We start from the raw sequence: 25,116 nt of genomic DNA on the forward strand, positions 1-25,116 counted from the left end.
ATTCCAAATTTATATAAAAAGCTAAAGCTTACATAGAGAAACAACAGTGACAACAAAAACAAGAAGACAAAAGAGGGGGGCGGAATGGGAAGGAAGAGAGAATATAATCTCAGAGTGGACCAACACGGTGGTCCATATGTTAGAAGGTACTAAATTCCAAAATTACAAAACAAAACAAAGCAAGAAAAGCACACACACAAAAAAAACCCCAAACTTATATATCTACAAAAATTAAATTGAAGACGTTGAAAGGGAGCCAGAAATGAAAAATATATCTATGACATGTAATTGTAAAACTATGAAAATAAAAAAAGGAAAAACTTAAAAACAAAGCATTGATAAATTATTGTCGTTAATGTGAAAAAAGAAAGAATATTGGAAATTTTTAACCTGAAAGATTAATGAATCATAAGGAAAAAACCTTGAGTTCATTTCATTCATTTTTCCTCATTCCGGAGCTTTTCAGTGCTGCTTGGTCAGTAAACTTGCTGTTCCCCTTGTTCTTCCAGCTGTTCTTCTGGGGGAGGGGCCTGCTGGGCTGATTCTCAGGTATCTGTGCCTTGTTTGAGAGGCTCTACCCCCTTCCAGGTGGCGGGGCTCAGTGTAAGCTGTTTGTCCTGTGAGGCCTTTGTTCCCTGGAGGCTAGGCCTCTCCAGGTTGAAAGGAGGAAAAAAAATGGCACAGCCAGATCTCCAGCACTGGGAGCCAAGAGCTCCCAGCACGTACTGAACTGAAGCCTTAGTGCGCACTGCCTGAGATCCTCCTGGGGGCAGGCATGAAGGGAGCCTGCTGCTGGGAGAGCTTTCGCCATTTTGTGTGCTCACCAGCTCTGCCTGTCCCAGAGAGAACAGAGGAGAGCCTGCTTCTGTCCACTGCCTGGCCCTGGGGCAGAGTGTTCACCCTCTCAAGCGTGCATCTGCTCCGCCTCTTCCAGATGCCTGCGGAGGGTTACTGGGTTCCAGTCCTTTACCAGGACCTAGGATGGCATCAGTCCCCCTATCTGACCACAGTTTGCAGTTTATGGCACAAGTTGAGCTTTCTCCTGGGCGCCCCTCTTCTTTCTGTGTCTCCAGGAATATTGAGACTTCACTGTCCCTCCTGAAATTCTGCTGTATTTCACCACTGAGCACTTTTCAAGCAGGGAAGACTCTCAGGAGCGGATTTCTAAAGGTCCTGATTGTGCTTTATATCGCTTTCCTGCAGCCAGCTTACAAAAGCTACCTCTCCCCACCTTTTTTTTCTTCTGATATATCCCTTCCGTGTCTCTTCTGCGCACTCCTACCTTGTAAGAAGCGATCGCTTTTTTCTCTGTAGTGTTCCAGCTGTTCTTTCATAGCATATCAGGTTGAATTCATAGGTGTTCAGGATGGTTTGAAAGTTATCTAGCTAAATTTGGGGGACCAGACGAAATGAGGCCCCCTACTCTTCTGCCATCTTGCCTCTGTCTCCTTTTTTTTTTTTTTTAATAAAGATTTTATTTATGAGAGAGAGAGACAGACAGACAGACAGAGGGAGAAGCAGGCTCCATGCAGGGAGTCCGACGGGGACTCAAACCCGGGTCTCCAGGATCGGGCCCTGGGCCGAAGGCAGCACTAAACCATTGAGCCACCCGGGCTGCCCTCTTTTTTTTTTTTTTTTTTTTTCATTCCTAAGTAATTGGCATACTTTATTCATTCTTTATTTCATTAGTTTTTCCATCATATTATTTTTCTGTTTTGTTCCAGGATCATGTTCTGGATACCTCGTGACATTCTATCATTGTATCTCGTTAGCCTATTGTGTACCATCATAGATTCTCAAACTGCCCTTATTTTTGATGACCTTGAGAGTTTGAAAATCGTTAGTTATGTATTTTGCAGAATGGATGTCTCAATTTTGATGCATCTGTGTTTTTTTTTTTTTTTTTTCTTACATACATATAGTTGTTCTGGAGTTACAAGTTTTGAAGAGCAAGGTTAGGGAAGTAAAGTGCCATTCTTATCACAACATGTCGAAGGTACATACTTTCAACATGACTTATCACTGTTCCTATTAACTTTGATCACCTGGCCAAGTTTATGTTTGCCTGTTTTCTTCATCATAAAGTTAATATATTCCCCTCTTTCCACACTCTGCGATTTGGAAACAAGTCATTAAGTGCAACCCATACTCAAGGAGTGGGGAGTAAGATGCACTTCCTTGTGATATTAGAAAGTACATGAATTATTTGTAATTCTTCTTTCTCTTTCTCTCTATATGCATTTAAAATTTATATCTATCTATATATGTATATCTCTATCAGTAAGGACTTTTAAATACTACTACATTGTTTACATTGTTCAAATGGTTTCAGGGTTTGGCATTAGAAGTTCTTTTCATTTGATGCCCTTATATTTTTGAGATGTCCTATCCTCCCTCCCTTCCTTCCAACTCTCCCTCCCTCCCTCTCCACCTTCTCTCCTTCTCTCTCTCCCTTCTTTCTTTTCTCTTCCTTATCTCTGTTGTTTCAAATACCTTATGTTGATTTTGTGGCCCAGCCCTAAAATCAGCCATTCTCCAAGAAGCCCTGGTTCCTTGTATTGGTGAATTTTATTAGAAACCAAGATCTTAGTACTATGGGTGTTCATTGATATTGGAGTATCATTGCTTCTGGACCCTTTCAGCAGACAGAACTGGAATATATATGTGTGTATACTAATCCATGAAGACACACATATCTGTAATTATTATATCAGTTCATCTGTAATTAAGCTAAACATGAGGTGTTTTTTTTAACTCCTTACCACCCAGGTCATTCTAGCCTTTTCCAAGGCATTCATTTCATTGTAGAGAATCTAAATATCAAATCAGAGTTTAAGACTTCCATTTGATTAAGTAACAGAAGTCAATCCATCAGTTTTGCCTGAAGAAGTCCAAAATCTACTCTCTGGGAAAGAAACATTTTGTATATTGTTTGTTTGCTTTTTGTTGTTTTCATTTCAGTTTTCTCTCATACATGGTTTTCTCTTAGTTTAGCTATTTATTTAGAAACATTTTTGGGGGGGACACTTGGGTGGCTCAGCAGTTGAGTGTCTGCCTTTGGCTCAGGCATGATCCTGGAGTCCAGGATTGAGTCCCACGTTGGGCTTCTTGTGGGAAGCTTGCTTCTCCCTCTGCTTATGTCTCTGCTTTTCTCTCTCTCTCTCCCCCTCTCTCTGTCTCTCATGAATAAATAAATAAAATCATTAAAACAAAAAACCTTTTTTTTTAAATGATCACAGTTGATGATTTAGTTTAACTGAATTTCAGTATTCTCAGTCTTAAGATGGAGTCATTAAAATTAGCATGCCCAGTCATATTCTATGTGTTTTAACATCAGTGACACTAAACTGATTAATATTAATACGATTTTATAAGTTGATATCCCAGGTATCAAAGTATGTTAAAGCTGTTTAACATTAGTGTCTCTTGTAGAATTTACCTTTCTTAGCAGTGAACCTTCTAAAGTTCAAATATCTAAACACAAAATTTGATAGGTACTTTTTATATTCACCAGTTATGTGTGTTTAAGTGCAACAATAATCTAAGCATAGCGTCTATTTCATAGTAAGTAAAAGAAGCAGCTGCTTTAATTAGTGGAGTCTCACTGGCAAATGGCAGTGGATCTCACTGGAAAAATAAATAAGTAAAGGAATACTGCTACCATCCTTACAACCACAGCCCAGTGATTTTTACCTGAAATTTGATAACAAACTTCAAATTCTTGCATTAAGACTTAAAATTATATTGAAATGTAAATATGCACAAGGTTTACCTTTTGAATTTTAGTTCATGTATGCTCAAAATTGTACAGTTGTTGAATCTTATTTATGATATTTTCCCTATAGCGTATTTCTAATACATTAATAACAATAACCAAACAGCCTTGTCTACTAAAGGAGAAACCAAGTCCTAGATAGATTAAAATTAGGGTAGGAAGGAGCTCAGCTTAAAATTTCAGACTAACGTACCGTGTCTGTTACACAACTTAACTACTATGTAAAAATGGAAAAAATAAATTCCTGATCCTTATTTTCTCATTTGTAATTTAGTAAGAATTGCATGTATTTTAAGGATTATTATTCAGAATTAAATGAGAAAATATGTGTAAACTACCCTGGTCAGTGAGAAGCATGCAGTTCTATAGAGATTGGTTGTCTTTCCTTTCCCCAGGAGCAGTGAATGAGGAATAGATATAGAATAAAAGTTAATCTGTTGTCTCTGATTTCTATGGTATAAGAGCTTTAGATAATATACAAAATGTGTAAAGCACCAATTCAAATAGCCCCATGACTTAAGTCCATTGTACTATGAACCCTTCAAGTGGTCTGTTTAACTTATATGTGAATTTGAAAATAGGGAGTAGATAAGGAAATAAATTCTGTCACATTATTTTTCCACACTGCTGCTTAGGTTTTGATTTACTTGTGGAGTGGTCTAGAATAAGAAAGTATTGGGCTCAGCTTCATGGTCCTGGTGGTTTCAAGGAAAGGTGTTATAGTTATAGGGCCTTTAACATAACAGTCCTGGAAGACCACATGCATCATGCTTCATTTTCAAACTTCCCCATTAGGTTGCCTGGTTCTGAAGAAGACAAGACTATAAGAAAAGGGAAACTGTATGTATATGTTATATGTATATATATTATCTATAATATATAATCTATTATAAAGGGAAAACAAATACAGAGAGAGAGAGGACAGAAAGAATTACTAGAACTCCATCATTATCCTTTGAGCATAAAGATACCATTCTATAAGTATTTCTAAAAATACTATCAGGGGGATCCCTGGGTGGCGCAGCGGTTTGGCGCCTGCCTTTGGCCCAGGGCGCGATCCTGGAGACGCGGGATCGAATCCCACGTCAGGCTCCCGGTGCATGGAGCCTGCTTCTCCCTCTGCCTGTGTCTCTGCCTCTCTCTCTCTCTCTCTGTGACTATCATGGATGAATAAAATTTAAAAAAATAAATAAATAAATAAATAAATAAATAAATAAAAATACTATCAGGAACATATCATGCTCAAAATTAGAAAATTATCTATAAAAGAATTTCTTGATTTTCATCCTGATTCTCTTTGGTATGTGGCCAATATTCCAGCTTTTAATTTTCAGAAATTCAAATTTTCGTAAAAATTTTAAAAGTGGATTTTAACCAAATTCTCTCAAATTTTCACATGTTTATATTATTATAGTCATAGAGATATACATTTTAATTTGTTCCTACAAAGATTTTATCTGTAGTTATCTTAAGATTAAAATGAGATTTTTCACTTGTATCTTTAAATGAGGATGTGCCTTAGTTATCTTCAAATATTTGTTTTAGAAATTACATAGTTGTATGTGTGTTCAAAAATAGCAACACATGCATGCAAATTCATTTGTTTCACTCATTTTTGGAAGACACATCATGATGTTATGTTCCAAATGTTTGCAGGTGCAAATATTTAAAAGATCACAATTACAAGAATTTGATCATAGTCAGTTACTCACAGCTGCAAATGATTATATAGTTAGCCCTTCATTTATAGCCGTTCCTAAAGTTCTAAGAGCATATGAACAGAGGAATTCTGTGATAATGATAAAACAAACAAAAACATTTAGATAATGCTTACATTATAAATAACATCTTTATATGAGTAATCTTATTTGATTATAAGAAATTACATGCATTTGGAAATACTGTATTATCTTTTTCTCTGTCTCTACTGTTTGTTCAACTGTTGTCTATGTGTCCATTCTTAGTCATATTGTTGACCAAGAAACCATTGATGTGGTGTACTATTTCCCTTTGGGATACTCACTGGTTCATAGGAGTTTCCTCTGATAATCAGAAATAAAACTTCTCACATTGTTTCAATAACATCTGATCCTTTAGATGTACTGGTATGCTTCCCATTACTGTGTAGAGGAATGTCCCCTCTCCATTTGTGGACAAATATATGACTACTAAATAATAATTACCATATCATCTTGTTTCCCCAAGGACAAACCTCAGCAGCTGTTGTATACCATTTCAGTACCATTTCAGTATGTAATCATATCATTATAGTTTTATACAAACACACCCTAAACACACACACAGACATCTCTTACATTATTTTCTGGTTCAGAAAAGAAGTATTGTTCTCTCTCAGAGACTTGCTTCAACTCCGTCCTTGACTTTAGGATTAGAAATTTAAATAGCATTCTCTTTTTAGTAAACTTCTAGAAGCTTGTTTTAGTCTTATATGTATGTCTAACAAAAGATCCCAAAGCTTAAAACAAAATCCTTTTAGGTGCTTATAATTTTGTCGGTCAGCACTTCAGCTGGATTTATTTGGACATTATTGTACTAGTAACTCCTGGGATAACTTATGTGGATTTGATGTCTAACTTGACTAGGGATGAGTGACTTAAAATGACCTCACTCACATGTCTAGATCGGTTCTGGCTATTGACTGGGCACTGCAACCCAGCGGACTTGCACTGGTTTCTTCCCATGTTGGTGAAAGAGTTCCAGCCAGCAACATAGGAGGAATAACCTCTGATTAAAACCTGTATAAGTAGGTTTAAGCCTCTTTTTGTATTATGTTTGCTAACATCTTACTGATCCAAGCAAGTATCAAGGCCAAGTTCAGTGTGGGAGGGAAATATACAAAGACATGGATAGAAAAAGACATTATTAGAAGACATTGGTATATCAATCTCCTGTATGCTTTTATATATTTACTGGTTACTTAAGGTGAAAACTTCAGGGAACAAAAGCAGCAGGCTATTTTTATTAAGTTGCCATGTGACATTCATCAATTTGGAAAATTTAACAAGGTCAAAAATTATCTCTTTGGGTGTTTTTGTGACAAAATGTATTGTGAAAACACTGAGACACTGAGTTAGATTGAATTTTTCCTGCGTTGATACATACTTACTAAAGTTACAGAATTGATGAATAAAACCAGAATGTCAGTTTGGAGTTTTACAGAGAGAACCATGGCAGTAGTTTGAACTAGCATGATATTAGGTTAAGATCATCCATTTCATAAAAGGCCTGGTATTCCTTATGAGATCTGACAATAGTTTATTATAGTTTATTAACTAAGTTTCTTTAAACCTTTGGATACAGTTGTGCTGGGTATAGCTTTGTCTTTGTGAGTTTTATCTAAATGTTTTTATCTTACACTCTGCTACTAAGAATCATTTTTAAGTACTCACATCAGTATTGCACATTAATTCAGATATTATACTAATATATTTTAAATGTTATAAAATATACAAATGTATTCTAAAACATAGATTAAAATTAAAATTATACAATAATAAATACATATTAGCTGAATTCTAATATTGTCTTCCTGTACTACACTGTACTGCATGTTCATTTGTCACATATAAAGACCACTTGCCTGGGTATCTGATTTTTCCTCATTTCTAAGTTCAATCAATAACTCTCCCAATTTACAGTTGTTTTTTTTAATGTGTGTCTTAATTAATATAAGTGTACTTTTTGTGCTAGGTTAAATACAGGGAGTTTGTGAGACTATTTATATTTCTTTCAGGTGACTTTGCATAACTATGCTTGAATCTTGTTATTCATTATGTTTTGATCTCAAAAAATTAATTCTAGTACTATATTTCTCTCATTGTCAAGCAATTGTGACAAAAATTCTATATAAGTGTATTTATCACTATTGTAACCTTCCCTAAATATTTTTGTAAGTCAAATTACCAGTTTAAGCATGTGTTAAAACGCTCATTTTAAAATTGTAAATACCCTGAAAGGTTGAATTCCTTCATGACAAGAGAAGTTCTGTAGCAGCTACACAAAAACTATCAGTGATGTAGAATATAGCTTTCCAACATTGATTAATCCATAGGATTCCAAAGTATAAAAAGGAAGCACTTTGTAGATTAAATTGTCTTTCAACATGCATAACAAGGTGTTGATAGAATAAGTGTTTTTTTTTTTGCTAGTCTAATTTTTAACATGTGGTATTTGCTGAAGTGCAAATGTTTGCAACTCAGAACCCTGTGAAATATGTAAAACAATTCCAATCTTTTCCCAATTTGCAGAGGGAAAAAAATGGGCTACTCTGCTCCTCAAAGTGGCAGTATTTTTTATATGATTAGTTGTTTCAATTTATTTCTACACAGAAGGAAACAGCATTATGAGCAGATGTTTTATTAGAGCCGTATGTTTCAAGACAATATATTTTATACTATATTCAATATTCATTTCTATATTCTGGCTTCATTTTAAAGTAAAGAAAAACAGTGCTGAACAACTGTATCAAATTTTTTAGATTGCCTTATTAGGAATTACTGCATGATGAATAGATTATTTGAGTATGAACTAATTAACCTTTATCCTAATAATTATGAAACTGGAATATAACTTTAATAGCACAGGAAGCAAATATTTTTCCAACTTTGATGGGAGGGATATATATCCATATATATATATATATATATATATATATATATATATATATATATATATTCATATATATTCCTATATATATTTATGTATACATAATGTATTATATTTGTAAATTGGGAATTACTTTACATATAGTTAAATGGAAGTAGGTAGTATTGACAGAAAATTCAGGATCTTTTGTTAATGTGAATTTGAAAATGAATGGAAGCACAAATTAAAATCATTATGTATGTCAAGCTATAAATTTTCTCTAAGAAGATCAGTTATTTTTCAGGAGGAAGGTAGACAGATTATATGATTCTCTTAGAATTCAAAAATTTATATTTCACAAAGACTCTTTAAATGCCAGTAACTTGTTGAACAGTTTTATGGCCTAATAATTGAACTTCCACAGTGTAACTAAAGATTAGTACAGTATCTAGAAGTTTGATTTAAATGATAAAAAAGCAACAGTATAGCTTAGATATAATAGTTATCAAGAGAATTTACCCCCCCATAGTCACAATGAGTTTTTAATATATATTTTTTAAAGATTTTATTTATTTATTAATGAGAGACAGACCTAGGCAGAGGGAGAAGCAGGCTCCTCACAGGGAGCCCAATGTGGGACTCGATCCCTGGACCTGGGATCATGCCCTGAGCCTAAGGCAGATGCTCGACTGCTGAGCCACCCAGGCGTTCCAAGTTTTACATTTTTAGAATTGGTATAGAGATATGCAGTTGTTGCTGTTTGAGGGAATTTTTTTTTTTTTGAAATGGAAGTAGATTTACTAAGAAGTTAATATAGCTTAACCTTAAGGGTACCTCTTAAATTAGAAAAACACTGTCAATCACAGCCATTGTGTCATTACCTTCTGTGACAGCCAAGTGAATGTTGCGCTCAGATCTTCAACTGTGAGGAACATATTTAACCAGACATTTCTCTTACTGATCTCTAAAATACATAGTCTAATATGCTGAGGCCACATTTCTCACAGTGGCCCCTAACCATTGGGATAGCACGGATACCATGACAGACCTTACTGGAACAGTGGGACTCCTCCAGTGGGTAAATTTGCCTCAAGGATTCCCATTTGGCCTTATCAAAATTGTTAAGAACCATACTCCAGTCTAAGAATCTTTCGCCCTACATTTCTTTCATTCTTTTCTTCAAAGGGTCAGAACTACATCATGGTCTGACAACTCTCCCACTCTCCGTAGGCTCTCTCTCCATTTCTCCTACAGGTATTTCATTAATAAATTGGTTGGGTAAGTAATCCCATATAAGTCTCTGCTTCTTGAAGGACCTTAAATAATACACATTATTACCAGTTAGCCAATAGCACAAAGTGCAGGTTTTTCTCATTGTGTTTTAGTATTTTATTTCTTATTTTTTTCAGTATAGTTGACATACAATATTACATTAGTTTTAAGTGTACAACTTAGTGATTTAACAAGTCTATACATTATGCTGTGTTCACCGCATGGATACCTACCATCTGTCCCATTACATTGCTTTATAGTATCATTGACTATATTCCTTATACTCAGCTTCTCAGCTTTTTATTCTGGTAATTTACTCATTCCATACATAACTAGAGGCTGTATCTCTCACTCCCGTTCATTCATTTTTCCCAAGCCCCCGATACCTCTCCCCTCCAGCAACTATGAGTCTTTTCTCAGTATAGTTCTGATTCTTTTTGTTTGTTTGTTTAATATTTCTTTCTTTCTTTCTTTCTTTCTTTCTTTCTTTCTTTCTTTCTTTCTTTCTTTCTTTCTTTTTCTTTCTTTCTTTCTTCTTTCTTTCTTCTTTCTTCTTTCTCCTTCCTTCCTTCCTTCCTTCCTTCCTTCCTTCCTTCCTTCCTTCCTTCCTTCCTTCCTTCCTTCCTTCCTTCCTCTTTAGATTTCATTTCTGAGTGGAATCATATGGTTATTTATCTTTCTTAGTCTGACTTATTTCACTTAGTGTGAGACCCTATAGGCTCATCCATGCTGTCTCAAGTGGCAGTTTCATCCTTTATATGTTTGTGTAATATTCCATTGTGTGTGTATACACACACACACACACACACACATATGTGTATATATATGTTTTTAAAAAATATTTTCATCTGTTGATGGACACTTGGGTTGCTCCATGTTTTGGCTATTGTAAATAATGCTGCAATAAATGTAGGAGCACGCATGATATGGTATTGGATCATATGATATAGTATTTCTAACTTTTTGAGGAACCTCTATATTGTTTTCTGCAGTGGCTGTACCAATTTACATTCCTACCAGTAGTACAGGAGTATTACTTTTTCTCCACATCCTCCAGTACACTTATTGTTACGAAGTGAATATTTTGATTCTTTAGTTTCACTAGGCAGCATTCTGTCCCAGTTCAAAGTTTTCATGTGTATTTATTAATCACTAAAATCATTGTTCCTTCTCCATTAATACTTTTAGGTAAAGAGCCATGTCAGAGACATAGGAAGACCTGGAATCTGATTTCTAGAAAAATAAGTGAGGTACTCTAAAGTTGTTTACATATCTTATTTTTTAAAAATATCATTGTTCTTGGAAACAATTTGCCCAAAGACTTAAGTTTGTGGGTGGAAAAATATATCAGGTTTTATTTTAAAACTCATTGTTAGGCTATCATTTACTAATTTACTTTAGACTAAGCATTGACTATTTTACCTGGTGATATGCTATGTTTATATTATATATATATTTTAAAGATTTTATTTATTCATGAGAGATAGAGAGAGAGAGAGAGGCAGAGACACAGGCAGAGGGAGAAGCAGCAGGCTCCATGCAGGGAACCCGACGTGGGACTCGATCCCGGGTCTCCAGGATCATGTCCTGGGCTGAAGGTGGTGCTAAACCGCTGAGCAACCTGGACTGTCCTGTTTATATTATATTTAAGCACATTAAATCAGCAAGCATTTATTTTACATATAATATTTAAAAGGCACTATGTATTATATAATAGTACATATATATTAATATATAATATATAATATATAATAATATATATTAATATATGTATAATAGTACATATAATATTAAAAGGCACTATGTATGTACTATCATCAAAATAAAATGATGAATGGATGAAAAATGAACTAGAAATGTTTCCAGTATTCACAGAACTCACAAAGTAGTGAGTTGCACAAGTTTTATGTAATTAATGACAGAAAGTTGGTTAGGAAAAGTATGGAGCACCTGGGTGGTGGCAGTTGGTTAAGGATCTGACTCTTGTTTTCAGTTCAGATCCTGATCTCAGGGTTGTAGGATCAAGACCTTGTTGGGCTCCATGCTCAGTGTGGAATCTGTTTAAGATTCTCTTCTTCTCCCTCTTCCTCCCCCCAACCCCCACACTCACTTTCTCACTTGCTCTCTCAAAATAAATAAATAAATCTTAAAAGTTTAAAGTAACTATGCATATGAATAAAATATTGTTCCTAAGAAGCTGTATGTCAGAAGATTACATTTCTAATTTTTTTGTAGAAACTTTCTTTTAATGACATGATAATTCTAAAAGTTAGAGCGAGTTAGGTTGGAGGAAAGACTTTGGAAAGCATACCTGTTCAATATCATGATATATTTATTTCCTCAATTAAAGGCCTTAATTAAGGAAGCTATGACAAATAGGTGAATGGTCAGAGAATTAATCCTGAAGTGAATATTTATGACCAAAAAGTCTCCCAAGCAAATTGTCTGCTGATGTGCTAATGTTCATCCTTTCTCACGAGGACAGGGTAATTTTAAAAATATTGTTGTACTCTTTTATCCTAATTCTTCCCTCAGAACATAAAAAGGTAGGCTATTTTTAGGGAGTTAAGAGTGAGGAGATCATTGTATACAGTATTTATGTGTACTACCAGCAACTTTCCTTCTCAGAAATCCTTTTGTAAATAAAAGGAATATGGAAAAAATACCAGTAGACAATGACCAAATACCTGTATATAATCTCACATCCCTCCCTTCAGAAACCCTATTTCACTCCACTCCCATATAACCTACAAAAGACATTTACCTTAACTGTGTCTCCTTGTGTCAAAGGAAAAATTTGGACCCAATATATCTGTTAGTTTTAATTTTCTTACATGAAAACTTTTATGATATTAAATGAATCTCCAACTAATAATGTGTAGACAGGCTGGTATTTATTCTTCTTAGGATGATAGGAACAATGTTTGAAATATTATTTTACTTCTTCCTAGCTCAAATTTGACCCTTTGTGTATATGAATTTTTAAAAATTTGACTATAGGTAACAGAGGAAATTTGAAAATGTACACTTCTTTCATCTTTTATCAAATGTATGCTCTTAAGGTCTTGAACCAATACCCATATATATAGAAATCCGGTTAAACAGCAGTGTCTCTGAATTTGTGATGTGTTGGGCCATTCAATCAGTTCCTCTCATTTATCTGGAGCTTTTTTTCTCTTGATATAGTGATGTATTCTGTCTTCCATAAGCTTACACTTTGCATTTTCCATTTTTGTATACTATGGAATTAAAATTAATCACACAAGAGATAGGAAGTGAGTCAAAAAGTCCCTTTTCCTTATTCTTTTCAGTATGAGCCTCCAAAATATCCAATCCCTAAAATCCACCACAGAAGCTTTCTCTTATTCTCTAACAAGATTTCAAATCGTGAATTCTAAAGGCATTACTGCAGACACATAAAGTAGGTTTAAAGAAAATCTACTGGGGAAATAAAATACTATGTTCTTAAGGAGAAAAATGCTTCTATAAAATGGGACCACTGCACATGTTTTTTGGTAATGTCTGAGCTAATGAGTATATTGCACATCTTCCCTTTCCCTCACCCTGGATATATATTGTTACTAGAGAACCCAGCACCACTAAGGAAGGTATGTGGAATTCACTTTGATAAACACAAACCTGACAGAATTATCCACTGCTGTCTTCCCTTTGCACAGCTTGGAGAGAAGGCAAGGCATTCATTCCTATGCACAACCAATTTAACTACAATTTTTGAATAATTTCAGGGTATATAATAAGCTTCTTAATAATCACTATCAAATTTTTCAAAAATGTAATACAATACCCATCTCTGTTTGCTAGTCATGTTAAACTTCTGTTTAAACTTTTGTGGATGGTGTATGCATTTGTATTTGCATCATTTCATTCTCCCAATATATCAGTGATCCATTTACATTTCATATTGTTGTGTTCTCTTTTTCTTCTCTATTTTTTCTGTTTCATCTTTTCTTACTGTTCTTTCCTTCCCTAAAATTTCTGCAGTCCATTCTCTTTTTTGTCATTTATCTTGTTTCTTCCTCCCTTTCTTTATTGCTATATTTTCAGTGATTCTGGTTTTTTCTATAATTCTTCATTCTTCACATCTTTCATTTCTTTTCTCCCCTGACTTCTCCATTTTTTCTCTATCCACATCTTACATATTTCTAGTGGCAACACGATTTCTCTTTTATCAAAGTGTAAGTACCACATTAAAACTCTATTACTGGTAATAGAGTTAATGTGAAAATACAGATTACCTATAATTTATGACAAAGTAATTCTATGTCTTAGTCACTATAATGAGTTGCCAATTTAATTTAAACATATTAGATATTCACCAAATGGATACTGAGCTCTTTTTATGCATTTAGCGCAGAACTGATCATTACTGAATACCTAAAAAGTCATCCTGCAAGACTTTTAGCATAATAAAGTTATTTTGGGGTCTAAACCACACGAAAAAAGCATGATTGATCACAACAAACTCTTTATACTAGACAGGGTACTCTTTTCCTTTTTTTTTTTAATTCACAGAAATGATTTATTTACCTATTTCAACTATTTTGATAGTGTTAAGATTCTTATAAAGAGACGGTAATAAAGGAAGTTTAATAGGCAGTTCCTGAATTACCTGTGTAACACTCACATATGCCCTTGGGGTATTCAGTCATTTGTTCAACACTTAGCACTTGCTAAATGACAAAACTCTGTAAGGCACCAGGGGTACAGTGATTAATAAGACATCATAATTTTCTGGAAGAGCTTATATCTAGCTGAGGAAGATGGACAAATGAACAGATGATCATAACACAGCATGATGCAATAATGAGAAGACACAGAATGATCTGAGCTTCTCCTAACCCAGAATGTTAAGAGTTCAAGAACTTCCAGAAGAAGTGATGTTTTTATTGATTTTTGAAGGGTGAAATGTTGTTAATGAAGTGAGACAAAATGAGATAGAGATGTAAGCGGTTTAGTGAGAAACACTCCTGAGAGAATGGCAGTTCAAAAGCTTAGAGGCAAAATAAATTCCAGAAAATGCTTACAATGAAGATAGTTTAGGGGTGCTTGGGTGGCTCAGTCGGTTAAGAATCTGGCTCTTGATTTTGGGTTAGGTCATGATCTCAGGGGCTCTGCACTGAGCATGAAACCTGCTTAAGATTGTCTCTCTCACTCTGCCCCTCTTCTCTCTGCTCATGGGCAAGTACATGTTGCACTCTCTTGCTCTCTCAAAAAAAAAAAAAGTTCAGTAATTCTGAGACATGAGTTATGGAGTATGTGAGAGTAGGGTAGGGAGAAAAATAGTGGTAAAACAGGCATGGAAATAATGGAAATAACCAGGAACCAGATAATAAAGGACCTTGTTTGGCATTATAAGGAGCTTTGGGGTTAACCCTGAAAATAATCAAAGCCATTGTGCAGTCCTAGGCAAAGTAATGTTCTGATCAAATTTGGTGTTTTAAAACAACAAAATGTGGAAAATAGATTGGAGAGGCAACATTTGAAGCACAGACACCTTTTATGGGATTGTTGTAAGCTGTTGAATGGTGTTGTTGATAGGTTCAGGTTTTGAATGGTTCATGTGATGTAGGACCCAATCAATAATAATTATTCCTTAAGGTAGTTGCAGTGGGTGGATTTAAGACAGGTTTATGAAGGAGGTCACAGAGAGAGGATTTGGCTTCTTCTTGGATGTGGATATTAGAAAAAGCAAGAGTCAAGGATAAAAATGGGTCTCTGCTTTAGGTAACTGGGTGTGTCACAGTGCCCAACATGAGATGGGTACAGATTGCATTAGTAGGTGGAGTTGGTGATGTGTGAGGAGTTCTTTTACGTTCTGTTGATTTTATGCAACTCTTGACTCTTAAAGTGGAGACATTTAGCAGACCATGAGATAGATGTGACAGATATTTTACTGTTTTTTATGCTTTCACTTCTACTTTCTTCTTAAGACCTCAGTCCCTTCCCAGGACAATTTCCTTTAGGAGAGATTTCTAGAGCAAAGCTAGCTATGTGAGGGGATTTATGCAGAGTATAAGGCTGGGTCTGCTGGAAACAGCTAGATGGAGAGAGGGACTTTCAAGATAGAAAAAGACTCACTAGTCTACTGATCCCAGATCTTGGAGCAAATCTGTCTTCTGGTGTTACTCTGGGAGCTGGAGGGACAACTGATAGAAATATTATATGTACTGCTCAAACTGAGCAAAATTTGTTTTGTTCAAGAGAGGCAGGCGAACCATTTAATCTCCTCTTTTAAAGAACTATTTAAGTTTGGAAAATACAGATATCAATGACTAAAGCCTAGCAGTCTTCGGTTTCTGAATAAATAGTTCATATTCTTGTGAGTTCCCAAAAAGGTGTTCCCCATCCTCCAAACTCTACGTGATCATAAAACTGATAGCAAATATTCTAAGATTCAGATGGGACAGACCTCAAGTTTGACTTAAATTGTTTTAAAAATTGAAGTACTATACTGGGGTGTCTGGGTGGCTCAGTCAGTTAAGCATCTGCCTTCAGCTCAGGTCATGACCTCAGGGTCCTGGGATAGAGCCCTTAGTGTCAGGCTCCCTGCTCCACAGGAAGTCTGCTTCTCCCTCTCCCTCTGCCCTTCCCTTGCTTGTGCTCTCTTTCTCATCCTCTTTCATAAATAAATAAATAAATAAATAAATAAATAAATAATCATTTTAAACAATTGAAATACTATGATCTCTGTCACATTCCCAAACATAGAGTAAGATATACACCCAATACATATGGATATGAATGTCAGGAAAATACTTTTATTTAAAAAAAAAAAAACAGATACAGTTAGAATAAAAAGTGATAGAATTAGGATATGAGTGACTGAATTTTAAGATTTCAGATGAACACCAGATTTTTTGCTTTGTTTTTTGATTATTTTGTTTATTTTCTGCATAATAAAATGGCCTAAATTCAATGGCCACATGGACTACTCATATCTTCCACATCTGGACACGTAGTTTTCACTCCTCTCACCTTCTCTCCATGTTCTTTGTGGATTTCCCCCATCTGTGTAACTCAGAGGTGTGGTCTTGAGATGTATTAGTTTCCCAGGGCTGCTGTAACAAAGCATAGTAAATTGAGTAGCTTGAACAACAGAAATTAATTGTCTTCCAGTTCTGGAAACTAGAATCCTGTGGTGTCAGGTTTGATTTCATCTGAAGGCTTTGAGGGAGAATCTGTTATATGCATACCTGTCTTCTAGTTTCTGATGGTTTATTACAAACTTTGGTGTTTCTTGGCCATAAATGCATCTCCCCAATCTCTGCTTTCATGTTCACATGGCATCCTGACAATGTGCATGTTTGTTCCTTCCCAGATTTCTATCCTAATGACTTTTTTATAGGTTTATTACCTCTATATAGACTCTATTTTAAAATAAGGTCACATTCTGAGTTACTGGAGTTTAGGACTTTAACACATCTTTTTGGGGGGAGGGGCACATAATTCAATCTGTTAACACAAAGGTTATCATCAGAAAATGAGAGGAAAACCCCTCACGTGTTGAGTTCCTCTTTTCCTAAATATATTTTCTTTTGACCTCCCCCCCAAAAAAAGAGGAAAGAAGAAAAAAGTCTTTGCCATCTGCGCCTTGTGATAAATTGCTATTTTGTATTCCATAGACGTGTCAAGATAGAAAATGGGAAACAATAATAAAAAGAAATTCATCATCAGTACTCTAATTTAACACCACATTTGCTAATCTATTCCACCTTCCAACAGGCACTCTCTCTCCATGACTCATAGAATTAGGTGGTCTAGATGGTTTTAATTACATCTCTGCTTTCTACTAGCTGTGTAACTTTAGTGAACTTGTTTAATATTAGTGACTGTTTCCTCATCTGTAAATTGACAATAATACTAATGTCAACTACATGGGGTAATTATGAGAAATAAATGAATCCATACATATGTGAAAAAGAACTAAGGATCATAATATAATATTATATAATAATACAACAAAATTATATGTTACATAATGATATAGAATAATATCTAATAATAACACAGAAGACTACTACCTGAATATTGCTCTAAAGAATGCTAAAGCCATTACTAGAAACTTCTACTAATGAAAGTTCTATTGGACTGGAGGACATATTTCACAAACCTGTATTGGGTGATAAGACTTTTCAAAGAAAGAATGCTTAAGTAACAAAATATAAACTACCTCCTAGAGAAGATGAATTAGGTTAAAAGAAGGGAATTAATTTGCTGATATCCAAATTTCAGAACAAAGCTGAATCATACTGACCAATTCAAAAGAGGCCAAAGCCACCATCAGCAACCCTTCCTCTCTGCCTTTTCTCACAAGTGCTCAATCTTTTCCCTAACTAAATTTGCGGCAAATCATTAAAGAATATTTCTTTGAGAGATTGCTAACCTATTAACTTGCCTACAATCCACATTTCTGAGCTGCTAGAATATCCTCTTAACTCTGCACTCCAAATGTCAAAAGTGATTCCTATTCCTGGTATTTGGTATTTCTTAGTATGCGTGTTTAAGGTCCACTGTAGTGTAGACCTGGTATAACCTTTTTCCTATGACTCAAATAGTTTAAAAAATAAGTTGCAAAATATAATTCTGGAACATACCTCATTTGTAAATTAGGGATTTACTTTATAATGTTATGCAATCAATCCGTGTTGCAAAAGATGAACAGTACACTTTATCAAATTGATGAGGCATCTTAAAGGATTGAAATAAGTTCCTTACAACATCATGCATTTTTTTTGTCTATTCTCTCATTCCTTTTCTTCTTTCCTTCTTCCTCCCTTCCTTACTGCCTCTCTTCTTCCCTCTTTTGCTACTCTTTTCTTCTTTTCTTTGCTCCCTTTCTCCCTGTCATCTTGTTTGTTTAATCTATTTCCATTTAAATCTACACTGCTATCTTTAAAACAACTGACTTTGAAAACCACCTCTGGGGAAAAAAAAGTGTTCTTAGGAACCTGTCAGGTCTTAGTTCTCTATGTGCCACTTACTAGATGCATGACCTTGGCAACTTACATAATCTCTCAGGCTTCCATTTCTTCATCTGTAAAATGAGGTGGGTTGAACTGGGTGATCTGTAATGTCCTTTTTTCTGCTTTAAAAAGTCTGAGTCTAAATATGGTAACGTGGATTTCTGAAGTAGTGCCAATTAATCATATTAATATTCTTTAAACCTTGGAAGATACTTGGAAAACTAGGGCCTTAAATATAGATTATGTAAATTAAATATACTTTAGTAATTTTTATGAAAGTTTATTTTTAAAAATAAAAATATACTGATTATTAAAAACCAGAAAATGTTTTTAAAAATTTGAGAAAAATAGTTATTTCTGTAAAAAAGTCTTCCTACACCTATGAGCTTCACTGAAGTGGAGTGTTTCTACCAAGGAAATTCCATCATTGTATTTGATTTTCATTCAATTTTCAGACCTTGATAACTGGAGCCAGAATGTAAATTATTAATACTAAAATTAATAGAGATCTGTTGCAGAAGGAGTACCAGAATAAAATGATTTATATTGAATTGTGCTGATGCTAGTATACTTAGATCTTTCTTCTCTTTCAATTATAGTTGGTTTTTAAAAGATTTTTCTGTACACAAGTTTAAATCTTACCGTATGTGACACATAATGCCAAGAGACATTAAACAGTGGCATACCTCTCACATAAATAGATGGGTTGAGGTGAGGGAGGACATTTAAATATATATAACTATTACCCTCAATAAGTATGTATTACATCCTATTAGCCTTAGTGAGGTATTATAATCTAACAGTTCTGCACCATGTTCACATTAATATGCAAATGGAATTAGAATACAAAATTAAATGAAAATGAAATTTGGAAGCTAATTGACATTTTTGTCACAAAAGCTCAGAGAAACACTATTTATGGTTTAATGGTAAAAGGCTAATGTGTCATCCTACGGAGGGGGCCACATCAATCTCAGCTACAGTTATTTCCCGAAGTACAGTGCAAAGCACTGTTTGTGTATGCAAGTTGCCAGCCTCCCTCACGTAGGTGGTCCCATCACTGTAAACCTGCGCTAAATTGCTACCATCCATTATACACAGTGGCTGCCTGGATGGCTGCCTGGCATTGACTTACACAGGCCATCTATTCCTGTCAGAAATATGATATGTCACTGACAAAAGCTTAATTACACCATTAATTAATAGGACAATTTTCAAAATGCCTTGAAATGCAGCTTGACACTCATTAGTGCCATTTATGAATAATTTCTCCCAGGGAATAGTACTCTGAAGAGCACTTTAAAACAAAATACAGTTTTAAAATGAAGGTATCTATAAAACAAAATAAATATGTAGTTTTAAATTGCTTCCGCCCCCCTTCCTCAGGTATGACCTATTTGTTCAACAGTAGGAAAATATATTTTTTAATATTGAAATTATTATTACAGTTTTGCCACAAAATGCCTCATTGCATTCATTTTTGTGCTCACTTTAGAAACTCAGGCACTTGTTTTTACTCTTAGAATATTAATTACTTTTTAAAAGCATACCATGTTTAAACTTTAAATAGTAACAATGCATTAATCTCAAAATAGGTTTCTCAATATTTATCCGAATAAAATGTATCTTTTTCCTTCCTTCATTTTTCTGCATCTAAGCAATATTATATGTGACAAGAAGAAGAATCAAAAATGTGAATTCAGTGGGTCACAATTTTACAGTTTATTCTTACTTATCCACCCTATTGATTCTTTGACTCACTAAATTTTTTGTCATATTTCTTTTAGGTCAGCAGCCTACCAACTCTGGGTACTTTGCTGCAATCCATGATAAAAAGTGTAAGAAGTCATTAAATATCACACCATTTAATATATACCTTCCCCCCCCAAAAAAAATTCTCTTTTGACAGTAAAGACAGCATAACTATATTGTTTAAAGCCACAGCACACTGCATAATCAATGCCCTCTTTGTTACTATTTGTTATTTGGCTTTGGCATTTCTATGATTACTGCACTATATTATGGCAAACTGGATGGGATTGCAAGGTTAAAGCCAAATTAGTTTCTCCTGAAGGATGAAGGGAAGAATTACACATCTTAGATAAGGAACTACAATTGGAAAACAGAGATGGGTGACAGAATGAGAATAAGACCTTTGTCTAGATGTAGATGTCAATGTGTCTAGATGTGACTGGTTTATTGGATGTTACTTTTATCTCAAGGTGGGCCAAGATAACAAGTCAGGATCACAATCTAGTACCTATAACATTGTATCAGGCCTTGAAGAGTGATTCTTGGCAGTGTTGAAGGAGGGGTTATCAAATTATCTGGAAAGGTTTTTCAAATAACCTCAGCCAGTTCCCTTTGGAGATTATTTTGTTCCTCTAAATTCCACATCCTTGCTATCTTACAAACCCACGTACACATTCCACAACTTCCTGAATACCTTAGTTCATCCCATTAAAATCTCTCAGTTGGATTATTGCAACAGACTCTTTTCTGATTTTCTGGATTCCAGTTATGTTTCTATTCAATCTATTTCTATATTGTAGTAACAACTAATTTTCTCATATAAGTGGGAAACTAATTCTTGGCAATAGTAATCTTGGAAGAAGATGAAGAAGTGCATGGTCAAATGAATTTGGAAAACACTGCATAATAAATCTCCCTCTGTGACATTGGTAGTGAATGTCAACACATTAATAGCACCATGGAGTTATGAATTAAAGAATTCTGTTTAATTGTATTTAACCCAGTGGCTCATTTATGTATTTGATGACAGAAGGTTTACTTTATGCTCTAAGAAATAAATTTGGTCATGACATTGTGATGCTCAACCCAAAGGTTACACGTTGATTACAGAATAAATTCCCAACTTTCTGTCATTTTATTCAAAACTTTTTAATATTTAACTTCTTATTACCTGTCCATTCTCATTTCACATTCTTTTTCTTCACATATTTTGATCAATCTATATTGAACAAATACTAATACATTGATCTTCCCATCTCACTTCTAAGCCTATGTATTCTATCTGTATGGAATGATTTTCCCACCCATTTTCTGACTACCTTCAGGTCTCAGGAAGCCTGCACTGATTACAAAGACCTGGGGTACAATCCCCTTGTATGTGCCTCCATAATACTTCTGGCTTAAAATTTTATTTTTTACAAATATAGTAAATGTCTACCTTTGAGGGCAGGGCGTGTAGTTTGCTCCACATCATGTCCTTAGAATCCAACATGATGATGGCTCTGTTAGATTCTGGGTGAATTCATTTTAAATAAATCATGTAATAATTTGGTTTGCAAGATTGAGATAATAAAATATGAGTATTTCAATGAAAAGGAAAAACTAAAATACATATATATATATATATATATATATATTTTTTTTTTCTAATTTAGAAGACCTTGGGTTTTGTGTTGGTTAACTATTAAATAACATAACCAGCTGGGCTATCTTGGGCAATTTACTTAATCTCTCTCTAGTTGTAGAAAGAACCAAAGACATGGAGAGAGAAACAGAGTAATGAAAAACCGAGAAAGAATACTTTGAGTTTGTAGATACACCAGATCAGATTTCTTCAGTTCCATTTTTTTTTTGTCTTTTTTTTTTTTCTATCTCCAGATTTAATACAGGTCTTGTTTTTTCAAGTTAGTGTCTCTTATTTTTTCCTTTGTTTTTGCAACCTTACACACAGTACCAAAAGAAGGCAAAATTATGATGATGTATTAATGGGTGAAAAGGATTTAATTCTTTGTTGTATGATTCACTGCTCCCTTCATCAGTAGGTTGTCCCCAGTGAAAAGAAAAGATGATAAGTGGCTAAAAATTATCTCCTTATAAATAAGACTCCTTCATAAGTAGACAAATGAAGACACTTTCTTGGAGAAAGAATTAATCTATGAAATATCCTTGGAAAGATGTTCCTGTACAGGCCAGTTATAATAAATAGAACCCAGAATCTATGGAACTGGTTTTCTGGAGAATGTCACATTAGCTATTCAATATTCTAGGATATAGATAATACTAGAAATGCGCTCAAATATGTGAGGGCCTTCACAAACATCATTTAGAGATTTTATTTCTTCTAAGCCAGAGAAGCAGTTCTAATGAAGGAAGAAATAAACTGAAGACCTGTCCTTAGTGTTCCTGTCTCATCTCTGCTTCATATGAGTTTCTTTCTTTATCATCTTTGTTGTTCAAAGTGTTTCATAAAGATTAATACTAAGGTTTCTGATTCATCTAAGGCTGATTTGAGTTTTTAATTCTGAGTTTGCTCAATTAATCAAATTGTTTTTGTTTCTTTAAGCTTCCCAATTATTTTCTCTTTTCCACTCAGAGATGCTGCTCCTTTCCTCTTAACTCTCATCCCTTAAGCACTGATTTAACAGCTATTAACATTTTTTATGGCTATTAAAGTAGAGGAACTAGGGAATATAGTGAAATAGGAAGACCCTAAGCTCACCCTGTCCCACATTTACAATTAGGTATCACTCACATCTGAGTAAATAAGCCAGAGAGCGATCAGAACACTGGCAGAACAAAATCCACAACTAAATGTAGACAGGAAGCTGCATCTGACATGTTAGGAAGGGCAGAAACCGTGGTCAAGAGCTACCATAGGAAGGAGGAAGCTGTGGTGTGTGGAGGGGAAAGCACTAAGGAGCCTACATGGGAAGACAAATCCCCATAACCTCTGGCATCGAAAACCAGAGAGGCCAAATTCTCTGAGTTTGTATAACCAGTGGCACTTGGAGTCTATAATTTTAAAAGTCAACTGACTCAGCAGTAGGCAAGCCTGGAGGTTGAGTGATATCTAGGTCCCCATTCTTAAAGAGACAACAGCCCACAGAGGCAAAATTGAAGCAACAGTTTGCACAATACCTGGGGAAACTGGGAAGAAGATTTGTTTAAATGGATTTCAGAGCATGTTGGGAGACTAGTATGCACTGTTTTCCTTCTCCACTCTCCAGCATAAACAAGAGCCATCTACAGGAGTTAGGGCTGCACAGATACTTGCTACCTAACATGCTAGAAGTGTGCCCCATCCTTGTGTTCTCCTGAGGCCTTATCCACTTCAAGCCTGCTGAAGAAACAGATACAAAGAGGTAGAAAAAATGAAGAGACAGAGGAATATGTCCTAAATGAAGGATCATTACAAAATTAACTACAGTAGGTCTAAATGAAACAAAAATAAGTGTTATGCCTGATGGAGAATTTGAAGTAATGATCATAAAGGTACTCACTGGACTTCAGAAAAGAGTAGTAAGACATCAGTGTGTCCTTTGCCAGAAAGATAAAAAATAACATATCAGAAACAGATAGCTCAGTAAATGAAATTAAAAATAATATAGATGGTATAAATAGCAGGCTACAGGAAGCAGAGGAACTTATAAAGATACATACAAGAATGAAGTAATGGAAAGCAATCAAGCTGAACAGGTGAGAGACAACACTGAGTATTCACAGTAGACTTAAAAGAACTCAACAACACCATCAAGCATATTAACATTTGCATTTTAGGGACCTCAGAAAGAGAAGAGAGAAAGGGGGCAGAGAATGTATTTGAAGAGATAATAGCTGGAAAATTTTCAAGTCTGTGGAGGGAAGTAGATTCAGATTTAGGAGGCACAAAGATCTCCCAAAAATTCAAGCCAAGGAGATCCACACCAAGAAACACAGTAATCAAAATAGAAAAAAAAAAATGATAAAGAATTTTAAAGGTTCCAAGAGAAGAGAACACAGTTACATACATACAAAGGAAACTTCTTAAGGCTATCAGCTGATCTTTCAGCAGAATTTTATAGGCCAGGAATAGCATGATATACTATGATATACTTAAAATACTGACAGAGAAAAATCTGCAGTCAAGAATACTCTATCCAGCAAGGCTATCATTCAGAATAAAAGAGAGAGTTTCCCATACAAACAAAAAGTAAGAGAATTAGTGACCTGCTAAACCAGCCCTAAAAGAGATATTAAAAGAGAAAAATGTTAAAGGGGACTCTGTGAGTGGAAAACAAAAACCATAAGAGTAAGAAAATTAGGAAGCAAACAGAAGAGAACAAAAAAACAAAACAAAACAAAAAAACACCACCAACAACAAAACAAGTATATCTATAAAACTCAGCCTAGAGAACTATAATGAAAGAATAAAAATATGACTCAAATATCCAAAATGTGGAGGGGAAAGGAGTAAAGAATGAATTCAAAATTAAATGACCACCAGTTAGTTAATAGAGATTGCTATATGCAAAAGATACTTTATATAAACCAAATGGTAACTATAAATAAAAAAAATAGTAGATACGGAAAATATAAAGTATTCCAAGTACTTCCCTAAAGAAACCTAACTAAAAAAAAAAGAAAGAAACCCAGCTAATTATGAGAGAAGAGAGCAAGAGAAGAGAGAAACCACAAAAATAACTCTAAAACAAGTAACAAGATGGCAATAAATACACACATCCCAATAAT

At 34.7% G+C, this 25,116-nt stretch overlaps 1 protein-coding gene across 1 annotated transcript in view; it reads left to right on the forward strand.

Annotated features, from left to right (window-relative positions):
* LOC119865105 overlaps window positions 1-25,116 on the forward strand; it is a 224,333-nt gene that overhangs the window by 87,501 nt on the left and 111,716 nt on the right. The window contains exon 3 of the mRNA XM_038569394.1: window positions 4,571-4,615. Coding sequence (XP_038425322.1) covers window positions 4,571-4,615 — 45 coding nt within the window. The remainder of the gene's footprint in view (window positions 1-4,570; window positions 4,616-25,116) is intronic.

The sequence above is a fragment of the Canis lupus genome, chromosome 22, assembly GCF_011100685.1.
Source record: "Canis lupus familiaris isolate Mischka breed German Shepherd chromosome 22, alternate assembly UU_Cfam_GSD_1.0, whole genome shotgun sequence".
NCBI classification, from domain to species: domain Eukaryota; kingdom Metazoa; phylum Chordata; class Mammalia; order Carnivora; family Canidae; genus Canis; species Canis lupus.